This window comes from Schistocerca americana, chromosome X, assembly GCF_021461395.2.
Source record: "Schistocerca americana isolate TAMUIC-IGC-003095 chromosome X, iqSchAmer2.1, whole genome shotgun sequence".
NCBI classification, from domain to species: domain Eukaryota; kingdom Metazoa; phylum Arthropoda; class Insecta; order Orthoptera; family Acrididae; genus Schistocerca; species Schistocerca americana.
The window spans coordinates 672,171,051-672,194,215 of record NC_060130.1 but is presented as its reverse complement, the minus strand read 5'-3'; the positions used below and the strand labels follow the sequence as shown (position 1 = coordinate 672,194,215).

The window sequence follows — 23,165 nt, the reverse complement described above, 5'->3', positions numbered from 1 at the left end:
AGTTACCTAGGAGAAATACTATTATGTTAGGTTTAAAACTTGCTTTTTTTGTCTGTCAGACATTTTATGTTACTGGGAAAATAAACAAAAGGTTTGCTGCACAAGTGTATAGGTACAAACAATTTCATCATTGATAATTGATATGTACCCACTTTAGAGTGTTAGTTGTTTTTTCTATGTACAACAGTCTTCCTGCAAAAAATGACACATAATTTACACTCTGATGTTTTCTGCACAGTCATAGCTGCATCATGACATGTACTATGTCTGTCAGTATAGATTATCCATCCATATCATATCCATACGTCCACACTTCAATATCAAATCTGTTATCTTCTGGAAAATAACCATTGATGGCTTACTTGTGCATTGCATACATGGAGGTACTAACCAATCTGAAAACATACTGAAGGTACTAGCTATAATTATTAATCTGCAAACAAAGTTAATACTGATGTAAGATTGTTCAGTAGACAGTCATCAGCCATCAATCAAAATATCTGCCCTAATATCCCTGACACACTGTGTGTATCGTAACACTGCAGTTAAAATGTCTCACTCCTTGAAGAGCACCGACAGGATGGCCACAGATGGACACCAAATATTATTCTTACTACTTGCTTTTGTGCAATCAATACATTTTAAGTGGTGAGTTACCAAAGGAAATTATTCCATAAGACATAATTGAGTAGAAATATGCAAAATTTGTAAGGAGGCTGATTTGTTTTTTTTCAAGGATAGCAATTATACAAAGAGGAAAGTAGCTGAACGTAATTGTTTAAGAATCCCAGTGACATTCTTCTTACCACTTAAGTTTTCATCAGTATCTAATTTTTTACAGAACTGAATATAGAGAGTTTTATCAAATTTTAGGGACAGTCTATTTTTAAGAACAACTTAATTAATCTCCATGAGAAACATCATTAACAATCCCTTTTGTGTCTTTCTCTCTAATGGGATTTATTATAACACTACTACTGTCCACTAAAGGTACCACTTCTGCTTGTTGAATGTTAAGTGGAATACCATTCACATATATAAGGAATAGCAGTAGACCAAAAATTGAACCCAGTGAGACTTCCTTTGTGACTCCTTCGCAGTCCCATGTTTCATTATATTATCTATATGTAGTTGATTAAAGTTCAATTTCTTTCTAATGTATCAAGTCTTAAAACCAGTCCATTAGTCTTCTAAGGTATCAAGTTTTAAAACCCTTTCTGTTGCTAACATTTAATTATTGAATTCGCTGCCCTGTTGGGTTTCCCCTCTATACTGGCTTGCAGGTCACTTTTGTGCTTTACTCTTGTAGAGTCTTATTTTCTCCAACTACTTCCCCCCACCCCCACCCTTCCCTCTTTTGCTGAACAGGGGAGCCCTACGTTTTGAAAGATAGTAAATTTGTCAACCTACTATCATCTGGTTTTTCTTGTTGTTGTTGTTGTCAAATGTCCGGTGATTATCTTTGAAAACAAGCTATCAAAAATGGCAAAATTTTAATTGTTCTGATTATGATTGTGTAAAAGTGTTCATTTTTTACATTGTGTAAAGTTTATAGATGTAATAGTGAAGACAATTTGGCAAAAAATATATTTACGTTGTAGTTTCCTTTCTCACAGAAACTGCTGACTCCTATCACATAGAGAAAATCTCACTATGCATTACATAATATTGGTAGCAGACATGTGTTCTGTATGTAAACAGATCACATAGGTGTTAAAACATCTTTAATTTCAAGCAGTGTAATGTACTGCAATATGATGAATTGTGATTGTACCTCTACATTCATTCCCACCCACATGTTGAGTGACTTTATAAGCTTCAGGTCTCCTTAACTGGCTGGAGCACAAAACACTTCCCTAGATTCTTACAAGTCCAGACCCATCAATGGCTGAAGCCTGGAAGAGCTCCTGAGTCCGCTCACAGGATGGATGCTTCTGGATCTCCATTCTACTCCCATGGAACATGAAGCACATACAGCATCACCATTCTGTATGAGTGAATCAGCGCAGGCTGAATCTAGGGTGGAGCTAGGGAGCCATAACAGAAAAGAAGGGGAACCAATTGGTGTCAGTGGCTACAACATGTGGTATGCTGCAACCAACTATCATTGTGACATGGTGGTCAGTAGCCTCCCATATTGGGGAGTTCACTGTCACTACCACCATGACCACTCTCACAACTCTCAGGTCTTAGGCTATGCCTGCCTTGTCCTCCCATCCCGAGAACTGAGGGAAATGCACACAAACATCAATGACACAGTTACCAGACCTAACAAATTCTAAAGGGAAATCTCTGCTCCCACAAGTCTCCAAGCCTACACAAGATACTCCAGATCCAGCTCCATCACCTGAAGAAATCTATTAGTAGTCTGGCATTGTGACATTGCCCATCTCCTGGTTGGTTGCACCATATCAGCCTCCCCTGTACCAGCCAGGCAAGTACTTGCTCTAGATGCCAGTTAAATGGGGAACAGTTTAGTAACCCTGCTGGAATTGCAAATTGAACATATGCACATGTTGGTACTTGTAATATTGCCCACATCTGGCAGGACTCCTGCAGCAGTAGCACCATCAGTACCATAGGCTAGTCGTGATTTTCCTTAGTGGGCAAATAGAAAGCAGTCTGGTAGTGGACACTCTCTCTCAGTTGTTATTATCCCACTTCACTTCTACAACTGAAGTAAGACAACCACTGCTGTTTACCTAGAGCAATTTACACTTGTTTTTCATATTGTTTCCACTTACAAATGTATGGTTTCCACCACCACCTTCCTTAATATTACACTTACAATATGAATGCATAGGTAATTGGTAGTGCATGAACTCGTGTCAATTTTAGTCACAAATTATTACATATGAACTTATGTCTGAATGTATGGCTTAAATTAATTTCCATCATGCACTATTATTGTTTGGTTTAGTAGACTAACAGACAATTTTAATATGGTGTCACAGAAATTTATTTGTGCTCAATAAACTTTGCTGAGCCTAAAGTGAAGATTACAACAGGTGAAATCCACGGCTGTAACATACAGAGTGACCCAAAACTCTGTTAACATTTGAAAATTTAATACTTCATCAAATAATGTAGACAGAGAGCTAAAAATTGACATAAATGCTTGAAATGACATGGAGTTTTATTGAAACAAAATATATGTAGTTGAAATGACAAGGAGTTTCATTGAAACAAAATATATGCACAAAATGACAAACAGGGGCCAATTTATATGATACAAAGCAATAATTAGCATAACAATTGTTTTTAACAAAGATGATGTTCTTTATAACAAATGATCAACATGTTGACTGTCATTCATTAACAATACCTATATTTGACAGACAATTTTGTGAACAGCACTGTACAGCATAGCAATAGGTATCATGAGAAATTGCAGTCACATATTGTCTTTTAGCATCCCTAATGAGGCCAGATGATCACTGTGGACTTGCAACTTCAAATAACATCAGAATCAATAACCGCACAGGGACCAGGGAGGCCAAGCATGATGGAAGTCATGGCTCAGTATGTGATCCTTACCAAATGATACGTGCAAGAGATCTTCTACAGATGTAGCAATATGGGATGGATGACATCCTGCATAAAAGTTGCACCTTCCAGCAGGTGTTCATCATCCAGGCTATGGATGATGTGATTCTATAACTTATCAGTAGACCTCACACCTGTCACACTGACAATTTGAAAAGCGGCACGCTGCATTTCCTTGAAGAAAAAGAGTCCAATTATGATTGGTGTGTGAAGTCTGAATCACACCTTGACATTCTCATCATGCAATGGGGTTTCCGTGATGGTACTATGATTTTCAATAGCTCAAATTTTGCAGTTTTGGGTGCTTATAGACTCTTTGGGTGTGAAATGGGCTTCATTGGTCCACAAGACATTAATCAACCAATTGTCATATTCTCCCATTTTTTGAAGTGCACACACCGTAAATACTCCCCATGCCATGACATCAGTGGCTGACAGTTCATGATGATGCTGGATTTTGTACAGATAGAATTGAAGGATATGCGTTAGTTTTCTCCAAATATTAATGAGTGGAATGCCAGAGTGACAAGCATCTTAATAAGTGCCGACTTCACCATGCACCAATGAACCCGGTAAAGTCTCCATTTCCTAAACCGTCCCAGCAGCAGTAGCACTAGTGTCTGGTCACCCACTATGGGGTTGATCATCTAAACAACCCATGGCCTTGAACTTCATAATCATTTTTCTTCACAGCTATGCTTGTCACACACTTTATCTATTCAAATTCCCTTCTTATAGTGAAAGACTCATAAACCTGCAGTAGCAGATTCTCCATTCTGATAGTAAAGCTTCACTAACAGTGCCTAAAGTGGTAAAGTAAACGTGCAACGATTGCTGTCACATCTGAGTTCCTCTCTCACTACAGCTCATTTTATACGTGATTCCCACACAGTGTTACTGATGTTTTGGTGTCCAGAGATATATGTTGGCCAGTTCTTGCACCCATTTTTTGTTTCAATAAAACCCAATGTCATTTCAGAGATGTGAGTCGATTTTCACCTCTTTATCTAAATTTTTCCATGAGTTAGCACATTTTCAAATGTTGACGGACTTTTGGGTCAACCTATATTTAATAAAAGTAGCTGAGAGCAAATCTTGGACTTTCAAAAAATTGTGAAAAGAAAGAAGTAACTGCCACAGGCAAATGAGTAGAATTCAACATACAGACTTAAACAAGATTTGGTTTTCTATAGTTTAGGTGTAAGATGAGACTTTTCTCGCTGATTTCTATTGTATAACAATATATTCTGCTCACTGATCCTGTTTTCTGTTGTAATCATGACTGGAATGGTCACGGGGTTGCCGAGAACAAAACCGTGGCTGGACAAAATGGGAGTGGCCCGCGAACAAACAAAACAGAAAACAGGAAAGAACGGACACAAACAACGACTGACGTCCAAGCAAGACCCTATGAACAACAGCACACAAGAAGCAACAGGGTCACAAGCGCAAAACCTCACAAATCAACAACGCCAACTATTCCACAGAAACAAGCAAAGTAAATGCACTGTCTGTAGGTGAGATGTCGATAGACTCACGCGAATATCAGATTGCCTCACTGTGGGAGAGTCAGGTGCTTAAATACATGATAGGGTACGTTGCTATTGGCTGCTGGGACCACGTGCTCCACCATGGTGCCTTCACATTATACACGGGCTTGGAGCGTGCGCAGCCACAGCTTACGGCTGAAGAGACCTGTAGTGGTAATCGAGGTCCATGCCATCTGGCGCAGATTCAAAACCTGTGGCATTCGATACCAGATCCCTCCCCCCTGAAACTTGTGCATAGGGGTGGAAACGCCTCACACAGTGCCATGGTGGTTGGAAGATGGTAGATGACATGGGCTCGTCAACCGCCATTGGTGGGGAGGAAGGGATGTCTGTAGCGTCCATGACAGCTGATCAACAGGGCAGGCTGGTGGAGAGAGCCGCCGATCCACCTGGGGGCAGGGAGGGCTGGGGGCAGGCCCACGAGGAGGCAGCAACTGGGGGTAGTGGTGGCGACTTGAGGACCACATCTGTACCCGTAGGAGGTAGCGGAGGAGGATGAGGCAGCAGCAGGAGTCTCACAGGGGTACATGGGTGGAGCTGGTTATGATGGTGGCGCTCCAACCCTTTCAACGTCTGCACTGACATCACATTCTGCCCATGGGCTGTGACAACTGTGGTGGGTGTCCAACCAGCCTTGCACCCGTACACGTGGGCCTACAAGGCCGCGCCGTGGGTGTAACGCTGAGAAGGCTGGGAGTGGGGGCAGCAGGGGGACGGCATCAGCAAATGGAGCAGGGTCTGCGGCTGTCGCCCATCGAGGAGCTCCACTGGACTACGTCCATCAATTGGCATGGTGCAATAGGTGCTCAGAAACAGGGTGAGGGCCGACATGGTTGGAGATGTTTCGACCGCCTTCATCAACTGTTGTTTAAATGTGTGGACAAGCCTCTCCGCTGTGCCATTGGAGTAAAGGTGGAAAGGCAGGCTACAGATATGGTTGATACTATTGGCCTGACAGAAGTCATGGAAGGAGGATGCCGTGAATTGGGGGCCATTATCGGAGACCAATGTGTGAGGCAGGCCCTCAGTGGTGAGAACCCGGGCCAGGGCCGTGGGTGTGGCCCCCGTGGTGGCAACACACAGGCCAGGGTGCGAACGACTGAGGGGGCCTAGCCTGGTAATGCAGACACACAGTGCACCTGCAGACCAGGCGGTCAATATCGCCATCCATTCCGGACGAATATACATGCTGGCGAGCCAAACCTTTCATGCAAGACATACCCCACTGCCTGTGGTGTAACAAACTGAGCACCTGATGACGTAAATCTGGAGGGATGACCAACCGATGGGCATCTGACTCCGTGGTCAACAGAAGGACATCATCGACCATGGAGAGCAGGTGAGACAGGTGGTGCCAGGGGCTGAAGGCAATCCACATCCGATGAGTAATGTAGGAGGGCCACCCATGGACCACATAGCGGAGAACCTGCCACAAGACAGGGTCTCGGCGTGTAGCCGTGGAAATGTGGGCAGCCATAAGAGGCAGACCGTCCAGTGCATGCCAGTGGGTGGAATCAATGTGAAAGCAGAGGACCTCCTGTAGGTCAAACGCAGGATCGGGGCCTGCTGGGAGATGTGACAAAGCGTCCACATTAGCATGGTGGGTGCTGGGCTTATACCGGATGGTGTAAGCATAATTTTGTAAAAATAATGCCCACCACTTAATACGCTGAGCTGTCCACTCTGGAAGGTGAGAGTGGGGTCCAAAAAGCATAATTAAGGGTTTATGGTATGTCAGGAGGGTGAACTTTGCACCAAAGAGAGAGGTGTGAAAGTTTTGTGCGGCGAACACTATTGCTAGGGTCTCCTTTTCAATCTGGAAGTAGTTTCGTTGTGCTGGGGTCAAGGTCTTAGATGCATAAGCGATGGGCTGTTCTGAGACATTGCCACTCCGATGTGCGAGGACGGCCCCAGTGCCACATGACGATGCATCAGCCACCACAACCAAAGGGAGGTCCGGAGAGAAGGAAGTAAGGCAAGGGGCGGACTTGAGCATTGCCTTTAAATGGAGAAAAGCCTGGTCACAAGCAGGAGTCCAATCAAAAGGCACCCCTTTGTGACGCAAGTGATTGAGGGGCTGAGCAACTGAGGCAGACTGGGGTAAGAACTTTAACTAATAAGTAACCTTGCCCAAAAACACCTGGAATTCAGGTAAGTCCTTGGGACAAGGAAGGGCCTCAATGGCCACGATATTACAACCCAAAGGGCGAATGCCATCTTTGCTAATCCAGTGGCCTAAGTATTCGACTTCTGGTTGAAAAAAACACTTTTCCAGCCAACAGCATAAACCTCCAGATTGCAGAGTGTGAAATAAGGCGCTGAGGTTCCTGGCGGGATTGCCTGGTGACGAAGATGTCATCCAGATAATTCACACAGGCAGGGATAGGCTGCGAAAGCTGCTCCAGGAACCCCTGGAAAGTGGCCGGCGCTGAAGAGACACCGAATAGAAGGTGCTTGTACTTGTACAATCTGAAAGGTGTATTGAAAACCAAGGTGTTCTGGGAATCGGCATCCAAGGGTAACTGGTGGTATGCCTCAGTCTGGTCGATCTTTGAGAAGTACTCTCCCCCAGCAAGCTTGGTGAGAAGGTCTTCCTGTCAGGGAATGGAGTAAGTGTCTACGAGGGACTGAGCATTGACAGTAGTGCCAAAGTCCACACACAACCAAAGTGTCCCATTGGGTTTCTGTATGAGCATAAATGGAGTTGCCCAGGCACTGTATGTCACAGGCTCCAGAACGACAGCAGCCCAGAGCTGATCAAGTTCCTGCTTGACTGCCAACCGTAAGGCCACCAGAAGGGGTCGGGCCTGGAAAAAGCGAGGCTGTGCATCTGACTGAAGTCTGATGTGCGACTGAAAATTTGAAGCACATCCAAGATCGGTTGCAAACAAAGACGCAAACGCTGAGCACAGATCATCCAAGTCCTGAAAAGGAACAGCCGAAGGAATGACCTTAACTTCATTGGAAATTGAAAAGCCAAACAGTTGAAATGCATCCAGGCCAAAAATATTCGAAGCAGACGGATGGTCGATGACAAAGAGGGTAAGGAGCCAGGGAACACATTTGTATGTCACCTGGACGACGAACTGCCCACGAAGGAGGATGGAACCATCTCTGTAGGCAACCAAACGCTGAGAGGGAGGTGAGGAGAGCCCAGGCAGGTATATGTTGCCATATTAATCAGGAAGACGGTGACCCCAGTGTTGACCTGAAAACTGACATCATCAGTGAAAAGGCAGAGCATGAGGAAAAGCTTCCGTGCTGATGGGTCATCCAGTAGGACGACCAATTGAAGAGAATGTACAGTATCCTGAGGCCAAAGAGGGGCAGGACTGGAGCGATTTGAGTAACTATGACAAACTAATCAGATGTGACCCTCCTTGTCATGTAGCGCACATGTTTTCCAGAGGTGGGGACAATCAGCTCGAGAATGTGCGGTAAATCACTGTGGGCAAGATGGAAGTGGGCCACACAACAACCAGCGATGAGGGGCGACGGGAGGCACCGATGCCATAGAGACATCGGACAAAGAGGAGTCCTGACAGTGCTGGCCTCTGTCGGCCAGGCCACATCAACATTGTGAGGGCGGAACCAGCTGAGACGCATCAGTCGCCGCCACTTGTGGCTGGGCCATGAGAAGCTCGTTAGCCACATGAGCAATTTGAAGTGAGCAGGCAATCCAGAGAATCTCTTCCAAGGAGGGGTTATCGAGTTTCAGCACCGCAGTACAGACCTCAGGATCGGGTGCCAGCTGAACCACCAAATCCCAGATCAGGGAGTCCACATACGAAGCCTTACACTGCTGTTTGGTGCACGTAAAATTGCATCGACAGCTGAGACACTGCACGTCTGTAACCCAGGACTGATACAATTGACCGGGCTGTTTATGGTACTGGTGGAACTCTAGCCAAGAGGCGACCACATGGTAGTGTTGGGAATAATAGTTTGTCAGCAAAAGGCATTTCTCCTGGAAAGAGAGAGCCACAGGATCGGACAATGGTGCCACCTTATGGAGAAAAAAGAGCGTGCCTGGGGAGGCCCGAGACAGAAACAACGACCGCTGCAAGGAGTCACTGGTGACTTGAAAAGCCATGAAATATTGTTTCAACTGATGTAAGTATGTTTCCCAGTCTTGTTTAGTGTCATTAAATGGGGGGAACGACGGCAGACATGAGAAAGCATCAGACACCCAAGGACTCAGAAGCTGTTGTGGTAGTGTGTCCCGTGAATCAATTTTGTTCATTAGCAACCACAGCGACTGCTGTAAGATGTCTAACTGGAGCTGCTGCTGCTTCATGAGCTCCTACTGTTGCTCCAGAAGACAGATCAACTTCGTCTCCATGCTAACAACTACCACCGCTTACCTCGTCGCCAAAAATGTAACTATGACCGGAACGGTCGTGGGATTGCCAAGAACGAAAGCACGGCGGGACTGAATGGGAGCAGCCTGTGAACAAACAAAATGGACAACAGGAAAGGAGGGACACAAACAACAACCGATGACTGAGCAAAACCCTACGAACAACAATACGCAAAAAGCAATGGGGTCACAAGTGAAAAACCTCACAAATCAACAACGTCCACTCGTACACGGAAACAAGCAACGTAAATGTATTGTCTGTAGGCAAGATGTCGATAGACTCACCCAAATATCAGACTACCTCACTGAGGGAGAGGCAGGCACTTAAATACATGATAGGGTACATCGCTATTGGCTGCTGGGACCACATGCTCCACCATGGTGCCCTCACATTATACACAGGCTCGGAGCCCGCACAGCCATGGCTTATAGCGTGGCAGCTGCAGAGACCTGTAGTGGTAATCGAGGTCCGTGGTATCTGGCATGGATTAGAAACCCGCGGAGCTCGCTACCAGATTTTCCACAGTGCATTACCATTATCTCTTTAATCTTTTACTTTATCCTCTCACTGTTCAGTTTCCAAAGGAGATCTATCTATGATTCAAATAGGTCAACATCTGATATGATAATTCTGTCTTAGCATCTACTGCGATACATTTCTTGTGCCTACGGAAGTTCTGATGTTGTGTGAAATTTTCTAATAGTCCAAGGAGTCTACAATAAGGGTATTGTTTTATAATACACAATCTACCCTAAAACTAGTGCAATCATGTTCAAATTACCTTTTAAGTTATAAAATAAGCCTTGTATAAATTTCTAATCAGTTTGTTTTGTAGAGCTGAAATAATCACTTAGAAAATATATTAAATGTGGCTTACCTGTCAACTTCTAACAACTCTGGTTTAGGACCAGTTTTATCAGACATTTCTGGAATCTTCTTTTCATGTGATAATTCAGACAATACAATTACTTGTTTAATCCTCTGAAGCTGCTCTTTAGATGGTTCCTGATGGATCCTATCAGTATAAAAATATTTAGCTACAGAACTGTCATCAACAGTTTCTTTATCAATGCTCAGTTCCAATTCAGAAACCCTCAGTGTATTTGGTGAAGGCAAAGGCACATTATCCAGGAAATCCATAACCATTCCTAGCTTCCGATCTGACAGATTTAGTTTCAGACTTGCCAAAGATATATTCAACTTAAACCTGAAATTAGGAAAAGAAATGAGACTTTTTTATGACAGAAATTTTTCGCTGCATTGCGTAATACACTGAAGTTTCAAAGAAATTGGTATAGGCATGCATTTTCAAATACAGAGATATGAAAACAGGCAGAATACGGCACTGCGGTCGGCAATGCCTATATAACACAAGTGTCTGGCGCAGTTGTTAGATCAGTTACTGCTGCTACAATGGCAGGTTATCAAGATTAAATGAGTTTAAACATATTGTTACTGTCGGCACATGAGCGATGGGACAAAGCATCTCCAAGGGGATTTTCCGATATGACCATTTCATGAGTGTACTGTGAATATCAGGAATCAGGTAAAACATCAAATCTCTGACATCACTGTGGCCGGAAGAAGATCCTGCTAGAACGGGACCAATGATGAATGAAGAGAATCATTTAATGTGACGGAAGTGCAATCCTTCTGCAAATTGCTCCATATTCCAATGCTGGGCCATCAACAAATGCCAGCGTATGAACCATTCAATAAAACATCATCAATATGGGCTCTTGGAGCAGAAGGCCCACTCGTGTACCCTTGATGACTGCATGACACAAGGCTTTACACCTTGCCTGGGCCCATCAACACTGACAGTGACTGGAAACATGTTGCCTGGTTGGATGAGTCTCATTTCAAATTGTATCGAATGGATGGACATGTACAGGTATGGAGACAACCTCACGAATCCTTGGACCCTGCATGTCAGGAGGGTACTTTTCAAGCTGGTAGAGGCTCGTAAATGGTGTGGGGCATGTGCAGTTGAAGAGATATGGGAAACCTCACATACCTAGATACAACTCTGACAGTTGACATGTACATAAGCATCCTGTCTGATCACCTGCATCCATTCATGTTCATTGTGCATTGCAACAGACTTAGACAATTCCAGCAGGACAATGGAACACCCCACACATCCACAATTGCTACAGAGTAGCTCCAGGAACACTTTTCTGAGCCTAAACACTCCCGCTGGCCACCAAACTCCCCAGACATGAACATTATTGAGCATTCCTGGGATGCCTTGCAATATGCTATCCAGAAGAGATCTCCAATGCCTCGTACCTTATGGATTTATGGACAGCCCTGCAGGATTCATGGTGTCAATCCACTCCAGCACTGCTTCAGACATTAGTCGAGTCCATGCCATGCCGTGTCCTACAAGATATTAGGCAGGTGTGCCAGTTTCTTTGGCTCTTCAGTGTATATGCTTATTATCAGATGATAATCACAGCATACAAAAATATTGTATTACTTCTGTCTTTAATTTTAATGTTTGATTAGCAAAAACTTTCTACATTACAGATCAGTTTCCTACAACAAACAATTAAAAGTAATACCTTAATTTTTAATAAGTTGAAAACACACACACACACACACACACACACACACACACACACACACACACACAAAAACCATGTAGTATAGTCCACCAGTCCTACATAACTAATTATTGGGTTGAACACTACAGTAAAAGATTATATTACTTTTGTTACCAGTTACATGTGTCATTGCCATTATCATTATCCTTATTATCATAATCGTCATCATCTATTTGAAGTACTCCCATACTGTAACTAGACAAACTGATCACTACATCAGCAATATGGTCTTCCCGAGCCTTTCATTCTTTGCAGTTATTACTGGGTGAGTTTTACTTGTAATGTAATCTATGGCACCAAAATTACATGCTGGTGCCATTTAAATTGGTATGTTTGCACACCACGTATCATTTCTTCTACATGTCACTGTTTTCATATATTTTCATTTCTCACTCTGTTCATCAAAGTAAGCAGCTTAGGGAACATAATAGTATCATCTGTGCACTGTTTATTTTGGATTCATTATTTTGAGGATGACTCCAACATTTACTCCCATACAGAAGGGCCAGATTTGATGACACATGCTGCAAAACGATTTTTATTTTTTCCTCATTTGTTTATCAACATTTCTTTGAAATATTGAATGTAATTTATCATACTTTGTTAAATTCTTGTTTATATCTTCCTGGCTTCTAACTATCTAAATATACAAAATCAGTTACCTATTCCATTATTCTTTTATCGATTAAAATATTTATGAATGAAAAATGTTTTCCAGTTATAGCCTTTACCTTTATTTTAGTTTTCAAAATTTTGATGTTGCGCTTTAGAGAATATTTTGAAGTTTATGTGTGAATGTAGATTTTCCCCGATTATACTGCAGATGAAATCTTGGACTTTCAACCACGTGGATACAATGAAATTCCATGATGTTTTGATTGAATGTTGCTCTTATCATCTTCTGGCAAAGTGTGAAGATCATGTAGGTGGCACATATGTACAGGGTGATGTTTCCCACCATGTACAAATTCTACAGATTGGTCTATGGGAGGATATGGAACAAGAAAGGTATAATTAACTTATGTCCAGAAATGGATTGTTTCCATGCTACAGACCATTTACTGAATTATAATTTGTCACAGAGACTGCAGTCCAATACGTGCTGTACCATGCAGCCACAGTTACAGTATGCACGGTTTCCTCCTACACAGTGGTACTGTTCCTCATATGTCATGCCCTAGCACCTTCTCCTCCCATAGTAATTGGTAATGTTGTGTCCAATTCACTTCTCTTGCTGACCCACCTTGTAATGCATGTGATACAGCACTGTACACAATGGTTCCATATTCAAATTGGTAGTTTGCCAACATGGCATTTACTAACAGAAAGGCAAATGGCAGTGGGTGGTGAGCAGCAAGGTTGTATCAGGAGACCTATCCCCATTGACAAAAACCACAGCATTGAATGTTTGCAACCATGTTTCACGTTTGTCTGAAGCAGGGTCATTTCGAGAAACAGGAAATCCTGGAGTATGTACCTGAAATGTTCAGACACCAGACTTGGAGGAACCTGTGATTATCACTGTGGAAGACGACTGCCATGTCAGTACCAGGCAGTTGGCCCACCAGCAAGGGTAAGCCAGACTACTATTATTATCACTTACAGCATGTGCAGGGCTTACTAGTTACAGACTCTGGTTTCTTCACCAGGCAACCACGATTCCAGGATTTTTGTCATCCATCCTATTCACAGATGAGGCCACCTTTACACGGACTGCTATCTTCAACTTTCATAACAGTCATCAGTGGGATAGTATGCAGAACCTCCATGGAACAGTGACAGCAATACATCAGCATTGGTGCAGCCGGAATGTGTGGGCCGGAATAATTAGCGATCATATTTTGGGACGTCTTCCTTCCATGTCACCTAAGAGGCCGGAATTGTCAGCGTTTCTTGTGAGTGACTTTGCCGCCCCTGCTGGGAGAAGGGCCACTGATGGTTGAAAGGATTATGTGGCTGCTACATGGTGGTGCTCCACCCCACTTTGTTGTTAACATTCAGATGCTTCTCAGTCATGTCTTCCCTGGTCAATGGATCAGACGAGGGGGTCCAGATGAATGGCATGCTCATTCACTGGATCTCAACCCATGTGATTTCTGCTAATGGGTCCATCTCAAAAGTATCATGTATGGAGAGCCCATTCCAGATGTGGAAACACTGGGGAAACATATTCATGCTGACTTCAACGCTGTTTAGACGCAGCCTGGCTGATGCGAATGTGTGAAGCAGAACATGCAAGGGTGCATACACGCATGCATTGAGGCACGTGGAAACCATTTCCGACACATACTGTAAGTGTGGTTGCATGCTACAGTGCATATTAGGCTGTAGTGTCTGTAACAATATATGACTGAATAAATGGTTTCTAGCATGGAAACACCAGCCACGGTGGCTGAGCGGTTCTAGGCGCTTCAGTCTGGAACCGCGCGACCGCTACGGTCACAGGTTCGAATCCTGCCTCGGGCATGGATGTGTGTGATGTCCTTAGGTTAGTTAGGTTTAAGTAGTTCTAAGTTCTAGGGGACTGATGACCTCAGATGTTAAGTCCCATAGTGCTCAGAGCCATTTTGAGCATGGAAACCATGAATGTCTAGACACAAGTTCATTACAGCTTTTTCGTTTTGTATCCTCTCATCGATTAATCTCTAGAGTTTGTACATGGTGAAGAAAATCACCCTGTATATACATAAGCAGTGCTCACTTCCCCACATCCCTTCGCCCTGGCATGGTATTAAGCATCCTGTAGTGCTGCTATCACAGAATTCCATGCCAAACTTAGCAGATCCTGTCATCCCTGTTGATGAGATTGTCATAGAGCCTTACCTTGCCAAATTCTGTAATAAAGCTCTCCCAGGAGCCACTAGCTCAGCACAGCATTTCTGTTTTCTCAAATATGAACAGATGTCCTTTGTTGAAACTGTGTTCTGCCACTGCTGACTTACCTGATTTTTAAGTTTGTATATGATATTTGTAAAGCATCTTTGTTTTTAGCCATTAGTATCTCATCATCAGCAAATAATAATATTCACAACAAAGTACTTTTTTTCATATTTACACCAGGTGGGTTTGTTTCTGCCCACTCCTCGATGATTTAGTCCATACAGAGAATAAACATTGGTCTTCCATACTCCAACTCCTGATGACTGATGCTCATCCTGGTGGTGATCTTCTTAGAACTTCTTTTGCCGCTACACTCTTTGTCACCTTTCCGCTTACTGCCTGTTGCCGGAGCTTCGAATTTACCCTGGGTGGCAGAATCCTTGTAGGGCTTCATCCAAAGGACGTGGACCGTATCACTGATATTTCATCATCTTGCGTTGCAGTCAAAATCTTCAACTTCGCAAGTAACATCAGACAACTGTCTTACAACCTTATAAGGTCCTAAGTAGCGCCTGAGGAGCTTCTCAGAGAGACCAACCTTCCAAACACGAGTGAAGATCCAGACGAGGTCACCAGGCTGTTAGACAGCAGGGCAGTGGCTCATGTCATACCTTTGGCAATCATTTTCTTGAGCCTGCAGCGTGCGGAGTCGAGCTAATTGCCAAGCTTTGTCAGCTCTGGTTAACACCTGGCTGATGTAGTCATTGTCCATGTCATCAGGAAGTAATGGAAACACAGTGTCCATCATCGTAGTCGCCTCACACCCATGCACCAGGAAAAATGGTGTAAATCCTGTGGCGTCTTGTTTGGCGGTGTTGTGGGCAAACATCACAAAAGGCAGCACCTCATCCCAGTTGCTCTGCTCAACACTGACTAACACTGATAGCATGTCAGCCAAGGTCTTATTAAGGCGTTCAGTAAGCCTGTTAGTTTGCAGATGGTAGGCAGTCTTCATGTGATGAGTAATGTTGCACTGATGGTTTATCTCTCAATTTAATACAATGTCTTTGATGATGAATTTGGCTACCTCGGATGCTTCGGCTGTTTTCACGGATTTTGTAATAGCATAGCGTGTCAGATAATCAGTGCAAACAATAATCCATCTAATGCCACTAGCAGACATTGGAAATTGTCCAAGGAGGTCAATCCTAACATGCTGGAAAGGCGTTTCGGCTGGTGGAATTGGTTTGAGTCAGCCAGGTGGTTTCTGAGGAACTGTCTTTGTCCTCTGGCACTCTCTATAGTGCGACACATAGAGACAGACACTCCTAAATAAACCTGGATGGAAAAATCTCTTGCGGATTCTATCATAAGTCTTAATAAATCCTAAATGTCCAGCCTCAGGTGTGCCATGGAATTTCTGTAGAACATCTAAGCACATGTGTTTAAGAATCACTGGTAGCCACCTCTTTCCAAATGGATCAAAGTTTTTCTTGCAAAGTAATCCATTAACTACCTGAAATTGTTCTTTCACATCCTCTGGCCAATTTAAGGCAAGCGTAATTTGACATATCTTGGCATCCTCATTTTGCTCAGTGGAAAGATCCTGGAGTGCAGTGAGACAGTCATTATCTTCATCAAAGTCTTGATGGTCTTGCACAGGGTTTCTTGAAAGACAGTTGGCATCTTGGTGTCTTCTTCCACTTTTGTACACTATAGTAATGTCATACTCTTGAAGACATAGCGCCCACTTGGCGAGTCATCCTGTTGGATCCTTAAGACCTGTCCAGCAACAAAGTGAATGATGGTCTGTAACAACTGTGAATGGCCCAGATCACAGCATCTGTGTGTAGTTCTGTAAGTGCTCTCTCATCATACAGACCAAGTACAGGTTCAGGTGTCAGAGCTTTTTACAGCACATCGAAAGAATTTTGTTCAGCACCACCCCAGATAAATTTAGCATCAGCTTTTAACAACTCTTGGAGGGGCCTGGCTTTGATACAAAAGTTTTGATAAAACGACGGTAATAAGAACATAATCTGAGGAAGCTTCTTACATCTCTAATACTTTTAGGAATAGGGAATTCCATTATAGATCTCACTTTTCTGTTCTGGTTACACACCTTCGTTTGACACAAGGTGTCCAAGTATTTTGATTTCATTTGCTCCAAAGAGACACTTTCTTGGATTAAGTTTCAGCCTGCCTTGTTGGAGACACTTAAGAATGGCCCTCAGTCTTTTTATATGTTCATCAAATGTCTCTGACAACACTATAATGTCATCTAAATAACAAAGACACATCGTCCACTTCAGGCGACAAGATTATACATCATCTATTCAAATGTCGCTGGTGGATTACGCAAACTGAATGGTATTACCTTAAACTCATACAGGCCCTTAGGGTTGATGAATGCAGTTTTCTCACGATCAGCCTCATCTACTTCGATTTGCCAGTATCCTGAGTACATGTCCATGGTTGAGAAAAACTTAGACCCCTTCAGACAATCTAGTGTATCATCAATTCATGGACGAGGGTAAATGTCCTTTTTAGTTATGTTATTAAGCTTTCTGTAATCTACACAAAAGTGCCAACTGCCATTTTTCTTCCTGACAAGGACCACCGGTGACAACCATGGGCTCTGCGAAGGCTGAATGATGTCATTCTTCATCATTTTCTCTACCTCGCTGCGAATTATTCAATGTTCCGTTGCTGACACACGGTATGCTCTCTGGCTTATTGGTGGATGGTCTCCAGTGCTTCACCATCGATTTGTCTAATTTGCTCTTCACCCGTAGACTGAAGCATTCAGAGAACTCTTGAAGACTGGCAGTTTCTCTGTTTCTATTATGCTCAGCTGTTCTTCAATTAACGGCTCAGTGTTTGCTACACACATGCATCTTGGTAGGATCTGTGGTTCTCGATGACAGTTAACTATCCACGGTTCACCGAATCCATTCTTAAACGAGACAACAGAGGCTGGGATGACCAAGTTATTCTTCAGTGGTACGCTTCTCTTACATTCCACTACAAGATCCATGGGTTGACACATGGCATGACACGTGACAGTTACCTTTCTAGTGCTGACTGCAGGAATGATCACTTCATCCAGCTCACAGTCTCCACACACCCGGATGTGCATCTTCCTGTCCACAGCATCTCATCTCGTCTAGCATAATCTTCGAGCAACCACAATCTATAATTGCCTGAGAAGCTTTCAAAAAGTCCCATCCGAGAATGACAACATGACTGCACTCTTGTAAGATGATTAATTCTATGGGCTGTGTATGGCCACTTATACTCACACGAATGGTACATCTTCCTGTAGGTTTTACATATTTCCCATTAGCCAAGCGGCTATCTTGCAGTGATGGTGACCTACGTCATCCTGCACACACATCTTCTTGTTCATCTTCGTCATCCTGGAGTTGGCGTCAGCTAACATCAGTCTGCTGTCTTCTGGTGTGGGTGGCATTAAATATCTGCCACCTTTCTCAACAAGAGCACACCACATGTCCTGGTTGTCCGCAGTGGAAACATACTGGTTGGTTATACTGGGTCCTCCAGACATCAGTCTTCCTTGGTGCCCAAACAGGTTCCTCATGAGGCATTCTAGGAACATAACTCCACCTGGGTCTCGACTTTTTCACCATTTTAAAGGGAAATGAAGGATGAGAGATTGGGTTCAATGTCTCTTCCACTTCTGTCCTTATGACCTCTTGAAACGTTTCAGTTTTTTGCTCACTGTGCATACCAGGTGCCTTTTGAACTTCCTCTCTCACTATCTGACAAAAAACACTTTTGAAATCAGTTGCTTCCTCCATCACAGACATCGATACGATGCTTTGAAGCTGTTCAAACTTCTTGCGTGTAATTCGTTTTTGATGCATTGTCTTGAGATACCAGCACAATTTTATGAAGTCCTCTGCTGTCAACACCTCCTTCAGGAGTAGGGCTTGATACGTGTCCTCAGAAACACCCTTCATGAGATGTGCAATCTTATCTTCCTCCTTCATTCAAGGATCCACTATTTTACACAGCTCCAAGCCGTCTTGAATGTAGGATGCTGTAGTTTCACCTGGTCACTGCGCCCTGCACTTTAATTTATCTTCAGCCTTGCACTTCTTTCGTTGTGTGTCACCGAAATACTTGTGCAGTTCCACCTGGAATACTTCCCAGCTTGTGAACTTCTCCTCATTGTTCTCAACACAGTGTCATCCTATTTGTTAAATTTGGCTATACGCTCATACACCTTCATCCACTTGTTTGGATCTTGGCCATAATTACCAGAGAACCTGGAAGGATGTCTCATGTGGTGGCACACAGTTGCTGTCATCATAATGTCCTCTTCTTCTGCAGTCTCCGGTAGATTGCGATCTGTTGAATATGGCTTGAACTTGGGTTTTTTTCCATGTAAACGGAGGCTCTGTCATGGCCTGATGGGAGCCATTGTGTTGTCGATAATGTGCACTATCACAAGTTCCAATACCCAGTGCCTCCACCAGAATAGTGTCACGTAGAAGAAGGTGTAATTAGAGGAATGACGAACACTAACTTCACTTAACGAAGGTTTATTCATCACTTGCACATACAGGAGCGTGGAGCGAACTGCCTCCAGCCAGCACACATACATTATATATACAGCTACAGAACATTCCAGTACACTGATTCTTGACATTTGTGGATACTTCTGGAATGTACTCAAACCAAATATAGAAATTAAAATGGTACAGTCCAGGTGAGTTTTGAGCTCCTGCCCCTCCATTCAACATTTAGAATCATAACCACTACACCACGGTACTACTCAGCTTCTTCTGCGACAATATTTTACAGGAACTTTTACAACAGGTATGTTTTGCAGAGATGGAATTTTGCTACAAAAAGATAAACATAAAGTCCTTTACTATTACTCTAGCATTCCATAAAAAGTATGAAGATAGATGCCAATTATTATCAAATGAAATCCTACTTACAAAGTTTTAAGAAAGATTATTGAGTGATGGATCTAAGAATATGGTACAACCCATTACATGTCACTCACATAGGATTTACAAAGGCTGGATTATACTAATCAAAGCTCACACAGAGGCAATTAAGCAGTAATTCACCCCATATTCCACACACAAATGGGATGGTGGTACAACAGAAAGCACCCTCTGCCTTGTGATTCACAGTGGTTTGGAGATTATGGATATTGATGCAGAAATGGATAAACTCAGAGATGAGGCAAGTCGTGGCTCGGACACTGGGGTGGGCGAGTTTATGCAAGGTGTCGAAAACCAGACGGCACAGTGTGGTGGGAGCAAAGGCTGCAGAATTCCCGCAGGAAAGTCACACCACACTTCGTCCGAAATGCCAGGGAACTTAGCCTTGGTAAACATGAGGAAGACTGACTGCGGGTCTGTGAGCAGACCCTGAGTGTCCTCGTCTGAAGCCTGTAGAGTGGTGAGGTCGGATCAATCGATGATACTTGAAATGGGATTGATCCGAGAGGAAATCTGCGGGGATGTTCTCTGTGCCTTTGATGTAGCATACATCTGTAGTAAATTGGGAGACCAGGTCGAAGTGGTGGAAGTGTTGGGGGGGGGGGGGGGGGGGGGGGAAGGATCCTCTGGAGGGTTGCAGAAGGCATCTGCCAGCGGTTTGTGATCAGTAAGAATGAAGAAAGGACGGCCCTCATTGTCAGTGTGGAAACGTTTGACAGTCTCGTACACTGCTAGAAGACCTTCATCAAAAGCAGAAAATTTTTTCTGTGCTGTAGACAGTTTTTTGGAGAAGAAATGAAGTGGTGAATGTGTGTTGCCTTTGCTCTGTAACACTACATTTTGCTAAGTTCAGAAAAAACTGCATTTCTGCACACCATCTAGAAATTCTGTCTAAGTCATCTTGTATACTCTTACAGTCACTCAACATGTAAGAGTCAGTATTTGTGACTTAGCATGTAGTCTTGACCCATAATCACGGGATACCTTGATACATTTCTTGAATTACTCACTAATACAAAATGTCAGCAGCTGGCTGCTATTCTGTTTGTGGGATATCAATCAAGCTAACTAAAATTTTTGTGAAGGTTATCGACATCATTTGTTCCCTACTGTTAGCTCACATCACATTTTACTTTTGTAGTTATCCTGAGTTTGAGTACATCAATCCACTGTAGCTTTAAGAACCCAGGTAAAGAATGAAGAACAACAGGTGTAGCTTTACCTCATGTTTTCCTTGTCTCTTCATCTAATGCCCTCTTCCCTTGCACCTTATCCCAAATGTCCACTTCCTTCCCTCCTTTTGCTCTTAGGCTAATTTGTTGCGTGCTATTCCTTACACTGCCACATTATTCTATTACATCGATCTTCCATTTTCTCCCCATTCCAGACTAGGAAAACCAGTCTTGTAACATAAGAAAACAGCAATAGTAGGGTGCTGCTTGATACAGTCACATTAATTAAATATCTTAACATTGCATAACATATACATCATCCGCCCCCAGTAGCTGAATGGTGAGCATGATGGATTGTCAATCCCCTGGGCATGGGTTCGATTCCTGGCTGTGTCAGGGAATTTTCTCTGCCCAGGGACTGGGTGTTGTGCTGTCCTCATCATCATCCTCATCGACTGCAGGTCACCGGAGTGGCATGAAATTGAAAGACTGGCACCCAGCAAATGGCCTGCCCAGCAGGGGGCCCTAGCCATAGGAGGGCGGGGGGGGGGGGGGGGCAAAAAAAATAGCATATACATAATGGAATGAGCACATCAGGTTGGTAGTAGGGAGAGTGAACAGTAAACGTCATTTAATTGGGGGAATTTTGGGAAAGTGTAGCTCATCTATAAAGTAGGCGGCATATGGAATGCTAGTGTGACCCATTCTTGAATACTGTTCAAGTGTTTTGGATCTCCACCAGGTTGGATTAAAGGAAGACACTGAAGGAATTAAGAGGCATGCTGCTAGATTTGTTACAAGTAGGTTCGATCAGCATGCAAGTATTACAGAGATGCTTCATGAACTCAAATGGGAATCCATGAAGTGAGTATGATGCTCTTTTTGTGAGGTACTGTTGTAGAATTTTAGAGAACTGACATTTGAGGGTGACTGCAGAATGATTGTACTGCCATGAACATACATTCCATATAAGGCCCACACACATAAGATGCGAGAAATTAGACTCATATGGAGGCTTTAAGACAGTTTTTTCACCCCTTGCTGTATTTGCGAGTGGAACAGGAAAGGAAATGTCTAGTAGTGATACATGGTACCCTTCATCATGCACCATACGGTGGCTTGTGGATTATGTACATATATAGGGATTTCAGATGAATGGTGAAATGATAATGGGAGAAATGAACAATGTTTTGACAACCATCTGAATTTTCACTAATGGGTGCAGTTACTGGTGATACTACAGTATGCTTATTTCAGCACTGTGGGCTTCAACCAGTCCTCCAACGGCCTCCACAGCTTTACATACTAGGTTCACTTTACTAGACTTAATCTTACTAAGGTCAGCTCCTTTAAAATTACTAAGTCTGTTTTGTTGCTTGATGCTCGTGTTTTCATTGTTTCAATTCCTGGTCTGTCTGCAATGTTACACATTCCATATATGTCTTTTTATAACAATGTGATTTGTTTATAAAGTGATGTGCATGTTTTGCTGCTTACTTTAGAACTCTTCAGTTATGATAGTCACTTGGAAAATTGGAAGATTCACAATATCATACAACTGTGAGCACAGAACACACTACAGGGTGTAATCTTGGGCATTAATTAATGGTCATGTAAAAAGTGTTCAATATGCAAAACTATTTTTCAAACAAATGTGAATAACTATTTTTCTAACCTTGGTAACTGCCTATATTCCGGTTTTACACTATTGGAGAACACTATTTGGCAACGAATTTTAGGAATCAAATGGTAGTCTGTGTCTTGAAATTTCAGGGATTCTCTCCATTCTTCTCCTGAAAATAATACCAACAGAGATGTTCACTTAAGCTGATGTTGCAGTAGAAACAAATATACCAAGACAGTAAAGATGAAGAATTTTACAACACTCAACTATAAAAAGAAGTCTTTGTGATATTAAAAGAGTACAGAGTGCTGTTGCATGACAACATTCTTGGCAATCTATAATTACTTTCAGACTCAGCTTTAGATGTACCAGTGTAACAATTTCATATGATTATAAACACATAAGAGACAAATATTACTTTTACAAAATTGTTAAGGCTTTCGTGGCCACATGTTGACAAACTGCCTATTGGCTTCTGTCTCAGGTTCTTCGGCCGACGTT

The 23,165-nt window shown here is 43.0% G+C and overlaps 1 protein-coding gene across 1 annotated transcript in view; it reads right to left on the bottom strand.

The window, feature by feature from the left end:
- Window positions 1-23,165, bottom strand: part of LOC124555746 (vacuolar protein sorting-associated protein 13A-like) — a 689,798-nt gene that overhangs the window by 530,055 nt on the left and 136,578 nt on the right. The window contains exons 14-15 of the mRNA XM_047129770.1: window positions 22,716-22,833; window positions 10,335-10,664 (exon numbers count right to left, since the gene is read on the bottom strand). Of these exons, the coding sequence (XP_046985726.1) occupies window positions 10,335-10,664; window positions 22,716-22,833 (448 nt within the window). The remainder of the gene's footprint in view (window positions 1-10,334; window positions 10,665-22,715; window positions 22,834-23,165) is intronic.